This window comes from Octodon degus, unplaced genomic scaffold, assembly GCF_000260255.1.
Source record: "Octodon degus isolate 3935 unplaced genomic scaffold, OctDeg1.0 scaffold00050, whole genome shotgun sequence".
In the NCBI taxonomy this organism is placed as follows: domain Eukaryota; kingdom Metazoa; phylum Chordata; class Mammalia; order Rodentia; family Octodontidae; genus Octodon; species Octodon degus.
Genome location: NW_004524626.1, coordinates 6,111,889 through 6,120,205, shown reverse-complemented (window position 1 = coordinate 6,120,205; position 8,317 = coordinate 6,111,889). Strand labels below are relative to the sequence as shown.

The 8,317-nt window shown below is 53.2% G+C and overlaps 1 protein-coding gene across 1 annotated transcript; it reads left to right on the top strand.

The window, feature by feature from the left end:
* Window positions 1–428: 428 nt before the first annotated feature.
* Polr2e (RNA polymerase II subunit E) lies at window positions 429–7,411 on the top strand. Its single transcript, XM_004632666.2, has 8 exons — window positions 429–537; window positions 2,711–2,885; window positions 5,167–5,282; window positions 5,850–5,930; window positions 6,166–6,224; window positions 6,345–6,423; window positions 6,705–6,784; window positions 6,951–7,411. The coding sequence occupies exons 1-7, from the start codon at window positions 481–483 to the stop codon at window positions 6,768–6,770; spliced, it is 633 nt and encodes a 210-aa protein (XP_004632723.1). The 5' UTR covers window positions 429–480; the 3' UTR covers window positions 6,771–6,784; window positions 6,951–7,411.
* The last annotated feature ends 906 nt before the right edge of the window (window positions 7,412–8,317 follow it).

Sequence of the window (8,317 nt, the reverse complement as noted above, 5' to 3'; positions counted from 1 at the left end):
AGCTACTTGGCCGGCCCTACGTTTTCCGGGTTTGTTGGTTGGTTTGTTTTTGCAGTACTGGGGAATCAAACATTTTCGTTTTTGAGACAAGGTCTCGCTACGTAGTTCAGGCTGGCCTTGAACTCATTTTATAGCCCAGGATGGTCTGGAATTCGCAGCGATCCACCTGTCTCAGCCTCCGAAACGCCGAGACATGCCACCGGACACATTCTGCCACTAGAAAGGAGAGTTGAGCGGTAACTCCCGAGAGGCCTTTCGGTAAAAATCTCAAAATCACGCGATAACTCAAAAATCACGTAGTCTCGCGTGACTGTCCGCCGCTCTCAGAAAACCCGGGCAAGCTTTCTCAGGTACAGCAGGTCTCTGACCTCGCTTTATTCAGGAGTCTGCGAGGGGCGGGGCCTGATTGAAGTTCTACGCAGGCGCAGTGCGTGCGGGGCTTGAGTGGCGCATGCGCAGTGCTGTGCGAGCGGCGGCGCCATGGACGACGAGGAGGAAACGTATCGTCTTTGGAAAATCCGCAAGACCATCATGCAGGTAAGTATCCCGTAGTAACTTTATAAACCGGGCGTGATGTGGGGTGCGTACGGTTTGTACTGAGATCCACGCAGGATTCTCAGACGTTCCGGTTCCCGGCGATGGTCAAACCATCGCCAGCCGCTCCGTCCACGTTAGCCCAAGTGTGCCCATCGCCTCCTCTGCATCTCCCTCCCGGGCTGCCGAAGATTCGAGCTTGTTCTCCACCGTTTTCCGCCTCCCTCTGCGGGCTGAGGTTTCGCCCTTCGTCCTTCGAGACCTCTTCGCAATGGAGGTTGTACCCCGAGAAGAAAGAAGGGACGACCGGGGGCGGAGAGCGGCCATCCTCGAGAGAGCCCCTGGGCGGCTTCTGCCCCGCAGCGCGTCTTGTTCCTTTCTGCTTCGGAAGGGTGGCGTTTGGGAGGCAGCGGCCGCAGTGGGGTTTCTCGGGGTCAGGGGCTGGCTGGCTTGATGGTGCGGAAACCAGGCGCAGACTGGGGGCCAGGCGTCCTGAGACTTGGCTCCGAAAGTGGGGTTCCTCCCTCGGCGTCGTGGCGCACACCCGTCATCTTAGCACTCAGGAAGCTGAGGCAGGAGATTCGCCATGTGTTCGAGCCAGCCTAGGACACATAATGATGTTAAGGCTTGAACTACGGAATGATGTGTAGGTTGAACTACATAGGGAGGCCCTAAAAAATATAAAATAAATAAAATGCTGCCAGGCCTGGTGGCGCACGCGTGTGATTCCAGCACTTGGATCGTTGTGAGCTGAGACCATCCTGGACTACAAAGTGAGTTTAAGGTCAGCCTGAACTATGTAGCAAGACCCTGTCTCAAAAAGACCAAAAAAAAAAAGGTTACAGAAGTCGGGGCTCTTAGGCTGCTGGGGGAACTTAGTATTGAGTGCTTGTCTAGCATGCATGAGACCCTGTGTTCCAACTCCAGTGCTGAAAAAAGAAAGGAAAGAAGGGAGGGAGAGGCAAGGCACAGTAGCACACACCTAGTAATCTCAGCATGCTAGGAGCCTGAGGCAGGTGGATTTCAGATTTGAGCCTAGACCCAGTAAGTTAGCAAGACGCTAGCTCAACGGAAGAAAAGGAGAAAAAGAAAAAAGTAGGTGGCCAAAAAAGAGACCCTGTGGAGAAGGAAGAGATCAGAGCCTTTCCTTAATCTTGTCTCCTTGGCCCTTTATGGATGAAGCTCCCTATAGCCTGATTCTCCATCTCCAGAACCATATCTGGAAGGTTGCTCCTGCTCTTGTCCCTTTCTTTTCTTTCTTTTTTGGTGGAACCGGGGATTAAACTCAGGCCCTTGCACTTGCCAGGGAAGCACTTACTCCACTGAGCCATCTCCCTGTCCCTGTCCCTTTCTTTTCAGGTAGCTCGGAGAAGGTGTTGAAGAAAGGGCCGAAGCTGTGTGGGTTTTGCCCCAGCTGGGACTATATTGGTCCCATCCTTTGGATGACTGTGGGGACAATAGGGTGACAGTGGTTCAGTCATGTAGCACATATAATATTCTTTATGTTCTGTTTGTGTGTTTCTTGAGACAAGTTCTCTCTTATGTAGTTCAGGCTGGCCTTGAACTTACTGTGTAGCCCATGCTGGCTCGGAATTCACAGTGATCCTCCTGCCTCAGCCTCCTGAATACTTATATTACAGGTGTGCACCACCACACTGGCCTGGTTTTTATTTTTATTTTTTTATTTAGTTGTTTTGAGATGGGCCTCACTGTGCAGTTCAGGTTGGCCTTGAGCTCACATTGTAGCCCAAGCTGGTCTGAACTCCCAACAATCCTCCTGCCTCAGTCTCCCAATGCTGGCATTACAGGTTTGCCACCATGCCCATTTTAAAATAGGCTCAGGCTTTTGCTGAGTTGCCCAGGTGGGGTGTGAACTTGGTATCCTGTGTCCCAGCCTCCTGAATAGCCAGGATGACAGGCCTGTGCCTGTTTGTTTATGTTCAGTTCTCGAGATTGAACCTGGGGTCTTCAGAATATGCTATATGCATGGCCCTTTGGATTTCTTGGTTTTTGAAACAGGGTCTGGCTGAATTGCCCAAGGGTGACTCAATCTTGTGTTTTTCCTGCATCAGCTTCCCAGAATACTGGGATTACAAGCATGAGCAACCATGCCTGGCAAGCTCTTATCCTTGCTAAGGTTCCAAGTCCCACTCGCACTTAGCTGTTTCTTTCACAGTTGTGCCATGACCGCGGCTACCTGGTGACCCAAGATGAGTTGGATCAGACGCTGGAGGAGTTCAAAGCTCAGTTTGGGGACAAGCCAAGTGAGGGGCGTCCACGGCGCACTGATCTTACCGTGCTGGTGGCCCACAATGATGACCCCACGGACCAGATGTTTGTCTTCTTCCCAGGTGAGGGCCTTCTTCATCCGTGGCTATGTAGTATTCCCCAAGGATCATGGTCCTGTAGGTGGCTTGCGTGGTTCACCCTTTTGCAGTCTCTTCCCCTCAGTCCTCATCTCCCTGCTGTCTATGCCTGAGTCATGGCCCGACTTCTGATCTACCTGTGTCTCCTCTGCTCCCCAAACCCATCCTGGATGTGCAGGTCGCAGGCCTCAGCCTGACAGATAGTCCTTTTCTCTGTCGGCCTGTCCTAAACACTGATCTGCCCTTGTGTCTCCCTTGGCAGTGTGACAGGCTTCCTGGCCTCTCTTTTTCCCTCTGCTTTCCCTCTTCACTCTGCCTGGCAAGCATCCACTGATTACCTCATGAGATCTACTTCAGGTACCTCTTCCTGGAAACAACAGGTGCCTGTGGGCACCCTGCCCCTGCTCCTGCTGCCTCCTGCGTGGGACTGCTCCTAGGTGTCTGCCCTCTTAGGCTGGGCTCTAAACCCCTGGGAGGTTGTTGGCAAAGATGTTGAGAGTGCCTCCAACACCCAGCCAGCACCTGGACTCTGGATCAAAGAGAGGTGATGGCTGGCCCTGGTGGCTCTTGTAGAGCAGGTGTCCTCTGTGTGTGAGATGTGTTTACCTGAGAGCCTGGTGCTAATCACCTGCCTCCCTCTGGAGCCATCTCGTGGCCTTGCCAGAACCTGCCTCCAGGGCCTCCCCAGGGTCAAGGGTCTCGCCCTGTTCCCTGGTCTCTGGGGAGAGTATATCACTGCTCCTGATGGGACATGATTGAGCTTTCCACTTGCTCCACTCCATGGGACCTGTTGGCACAGATTGTCAGGCAAGCAGCTTCAAGGCTGACATCTTTTTTCCATAATTTTGGAGGCAAGAAATTCAAGGCCAGGGTGTCAGTAGGGCTATGTCTTCCCCTTGGCAAGGGTAGGACACTTTCTCCTTGTGTTTTTCTATGGTCTTCACTTGGATGAAGTTATATTTTAATCACTTTTTTTTTTTAACTTGTAGTACTGAGGATTATACCCATGATGCTATACATGCTGGGCAGATGCTCTACCACTGAGCTATGTCCTTGGCACCCATGCATGCATTCATTCATTCATTCATTGTGTTTGAGGCTAGTCTCACTGTAGCTTAGGCTGGCCTTGAGCTCACTTTCTAGCCCAGGCTCTTCTCAAACTTGCAAAAATCTTCCTGCCTCAGCTTCTCTAGTGCTGGGATTATAAGTATGTACCTCCACACACAGCTTATTTATTTATTTATTTATTTATTTATTTATTTTTGTGGAACCGGGGATTGAACTCAGGCCCTTGAGCTTGCCAGGGAAGCACTTATTCCACTGAGCCATCTCCCCGGGCCCTTGTTTGTGTTTTTGAGATAAAGTCTGCCTAAGTTGTCTGGGCTGGCTCTGAACCTGTGATCCTCCTGCCTCAACCTCCTGAGTAGCTGTGGTGAGAGACGTGCATCACCAGGCCTGGTCCCTTAATCACTTCATTTACATTTTGTTTTGTACCAGGAATTGAACTCAGGACCTTGTGCTTGCCATGCAGATGTTGTGCTGCTTAGCTGTACCCTGAACCCTATATTTTGATTTTTTGAAATAGGGTGTCTCTTGCTGTGAGTTTAAATTGGCCTCAAACTCACAATTTAGGCCAGGCTGGCCTCTTACTTGCCTGTTTAAAGACTGTCTGCAAATGAACTCACATTCTGAGATCCTGGGGGTCAGGGCTTTGGGCCATCTGGGATGGCTTAGGTGGGTGGGGCAGGGGCCGGAGCGGGGAGTCCATGGCTGAGGGTGTGCCTCTGCCAGGAGCCTGCGCCAGCCCCTGGGCTCTGAGTTGCTCAGCTCAGGTGACCCCTAGTCTGGTGTGAGAATAGTTGTTCTGCCTCCCTAGTGGCTCAGCCAGCTTTATCTCCCCAGTGCCTCCCGATCCCCACCACTTGGGGCACCAACCTCATGCTCCAGGAAGGGGTCCTTGTGTCTCGCTGGGCCTCCTAGGGTCCTTCATGCTCCTGGTGCTGTTGAGGCAGCCAGCCCCTCCTGGGATCCTGCTGCTCAGATCTGAGCAGGGAAACTTGAAGCCTCAGAAGGCCACGGTTGGGGGCCGGGGAGATGGCTCAGTGGAATATGCGCTTCCCTGGCAAGTGCAAGGGCCTGAGTTCAATCCCAGGTTCCACCAAAAAAAAAAAAAAAGAAGGTCACAGTTGGCCTGAGGCCAGGCTAGACCCCCAGCACAGGTGGGCTGGGGCTGCTGGACAGCATGCCAGCGCATGTCTGTCCCCAGAGGAACCCAAGGTGGGCATCAAGACCATCAAGGTGTACTGCCAGCGCATGCAGGAGGAGAACATCACCCGCGCGCTCATCGTGGTACAGCAGGGCATGACACCCTCCGCCAAGCAGGTGAGTGCTCCAGCCACACCTCGCCGCCCTGCGGCCTGCTCTGGCCTGCCACACCACACTGTGTCTTCCCCAGCCTTAGGTCCAGATCCAGCATTGGGGACTTGGACTCTGTCCTGCCTGGCAGTGATGGGGACATCTTGGAGGGCCCAGGTTTCTGCCCCCTTTGCCTGGTGGCTGGAGAAGGGTTGGGTCCCTGGGCATATGTCACTATTTTTATCTGTCATTCAAGTAGGACTGAGCTGGTGTGCATTTGTGGACTTGTGAGGATTTAGGGTGGTGAACTGTCCTCTGCTGGCACCGGGTTCCTGTGGTCACACACAGTAGTGCCACTTTCTCAGGGAAGGGTCTCTGCCACAGAGCAGTCTGACAGATCAGAGGGTGCTGAGGTTCCACTCTGGCTTTGACCCACATCAGCGCTCACCCAAGGCCTTAAAAGTCCTCAGGCCAGGGGTGGAAGGTATCACACTGTGGAGGACATGAGGGCTAGGTACTTCCTTTCTAATCACTGCAGGGGTGCATGTGGAAGGCAAGGCTGCCCAGTTCACATGTTGCCTGTGTCCCCCTCAGTCCCTGGTAGACATGGCACCCAAGTACATCCTGGAGCAATTCCTGCAGCAAGAGCTGCTGATCAACATCACGGAGCATGAGGTAGGGTGGGTGCAGGATAGGCAGGGAGAGGAAGGGGACCTAGGCTGGGGTGCCTGTGGGGTGGGGACCTAGGGCTGGTCCCTGTGTGGACCCAGGCTCACCTGCATGTGGTCAGGGTGGGGGCTCGCCCTGGGGTTCTGCCAAGCCCACTGAGCAGGTAGGGGTTTCTACCTAGCCTGTCTGTCCAGGGGTCATCTCAAGTGTCTGTGAATTCTAATTGATGTGTTCTTGGCAGCTTGTCCCAGAGCACGTTGTCATGACCAAGGAGGAGGTCACAGAACTGCTGGCCCGATAGTATCCTTTCAGGCCCCTGGGCTGCCTATCTCCTTCCTCCCCTGTCCTTTCCTTCCCCCTCTGGGCTCCTTGAATTCCTACCCCAAGAGCTAACCAGCCTTTTTCCTGACCACTGCCCAGTAAGCTCCGGGAGAACCAGCTGCCCCGCATCCAGGCAGGGGACCCTGTGGCCCGCTACTTTGGGATAAAGCGAGGGCAGGTGAGTGGCCCCTGGAGGAACCCTGTACCCACCCACTCGGGGCTATACCTCCGCCCCTTTAAAGTCAGGGTCGGGCCGGGGAGATGGCATAGTGGAATAAGCGCTTCTCTGGCAAGCACAGGGGCCTGAGTTCAATGCCTGGTTCTGCCAAAAAAATAAAAAATTAAAGAAAAAATAAATAAAGTCAGGGTCACCAGAACCAGAGAACAAAGTACCCAGGAGTTCCCAGTTCCTTCGGCTGCCTGCCACTCAGCCCCAGGCCTGTCCCCTGCCCCTTGCAGGTTGTGAAGATCATCCGGCCCAGTGAGACAGCAGGCAGGTACATCACCTACCGGCTGGTGCAGTAGCTGTGGAGTAGCAGGTGAGACAGGTTGGACACACGGCTCCCTCTGCCTGAGGCTCCTGTGTCTTGGCCTCAGTTGGCTTCCGTCTCCTTGAAGGGCAAGGCTCACCTAACACGTCCTCCACACCTCCCTGTCCTGTTGGTCTGCCTGGCTCACATGGATGTCCCCTCTCTCTCTTGCCAGCCCCTGGAGACAGACAGATGGATGTATGGGCACAGTCTCAGTCACCTTCTAGGGAGACCTGAGCCCCAGCCTCCTTGCTGCTGCCACAGTTTCTCTCTCTGGATGAGGATTTCATCAGCAGCATCTGGCCAAGACTGCAGAAGGGGCGTGGTGCAGGATCGGAAGGCCCCTGGGCAGGCTGGCATGAGCCTTGGTCCTGGGGCGACTGCCAGGTGGGGGCCAGGACTGCTTCTCCCAGTGGTCCTAATGTGCTCCTGAGCATGCGGCTCATGGTCCCCTGTGTGGGCTGCCCGCGTGTGCCTGTAGGCTGTTCCCACCTGGCCTCTTCCACATAGACTGTCCTTGTGAGCACACTGTATGCACTAGGACCTGGGGTCACAGGTTGATCAAGCTCTCAGTTGCTATAGGATGTTGAATATTTTAAAAATTAAGGCTATTTTGAGTAAATAAACTTGTCTCAAGTACCACTGAGCCCTGGCCTTCCATGGGGTGGCATCGCCCTGAGCCTGAGGTCAGCTGGGCGGGGCCTGGCTTGTAGGTGGGCCCCTTCCCTGCTCCAGTGGGACCCTGCTCCCCTGCAGGGGCTCGGTGAGCCTTCTACCCTTTTCAGGTTAGTTTGCTTTTCTTTATAGTGTCTTTTTCTTGTGTGTGTACTAGAAATCAAACTCAGGACCTTGATGTTGCCACTGTGCTGCTGAACTATATATCTTTTTTTTTTTTTTAATGGTAGGCTCAGCCTGCCCTGTGGGTGGGGCTGGTTTGTCATGTGGTGCCCGGATAGAACCGTGGTCTCTTTGGTTGCCTAAGCAGGTGCTTTAGAACACTGAGCTATCTCGCCAGCCCCATCCCTATTTTCTAGTGTCTTGTTTTAGAGATTTTTGTCTACATGGGGTAACAATTTTTTGTTTTATTTTGTTTTTTTGATTCTGAAGATCAAACCAAGGGCCTGGCTCACTAGCAAGGTGGTACCACCAAGCCCATAGGCAGTGTTCTTTATTTTGTATTTATTTGGGCAGGGGTTGTTGTTTTTCATCTTTTTTTTTTTTTTTTTTTTTTGTATTTTAGGGAAGGGTCTACAGGGTGTTCAGGGTCTTACTACTAGATCAGACTCAGTGATCCTCCTGTTTACAGCCTCCTAAGAGCTGGGATTAACAGGTGCACACCACCACACCCAGTCTCAATCTCTGTCTAAGTGCGCCCTGGGGGTAGCGCCAGCAGACTCTGGGATTGAACCTCTGGCCCCTGCGCCTGCTTGCTTTAATCCACTGAGCTGTTTGGCTGGCTCCTTTTTTGTCTTTTTGAGACAAGGTCTGACTATGCAATTCAGGCTGGCCTTGAGCTCATTTTGTAGCCCAGACTGGCCTCAA

Coding starts and splice junctions, on each gene's coding strand:
- Polr2e (XM_004632666.2), top strand. CDS start 481: ATGGACGACGAGGAGGAAACGTATCGTCTTTGGAAAATCCGCAAGACC. Junction 538..2,710: donor TCCGCAAGACCATCATGCAG/GTAAGTATCCCG, acceptor TTTCTTTCACAG/TTGTGCCATGACCGCGGCTA. Junction 2,886..5,166: donor GATGTTTGTCTTCTTCCCAG/GTGAGGGCCTTC, acceptor GTCTGTCCCCAG/AGGAACCCAAGGTGGGCATC.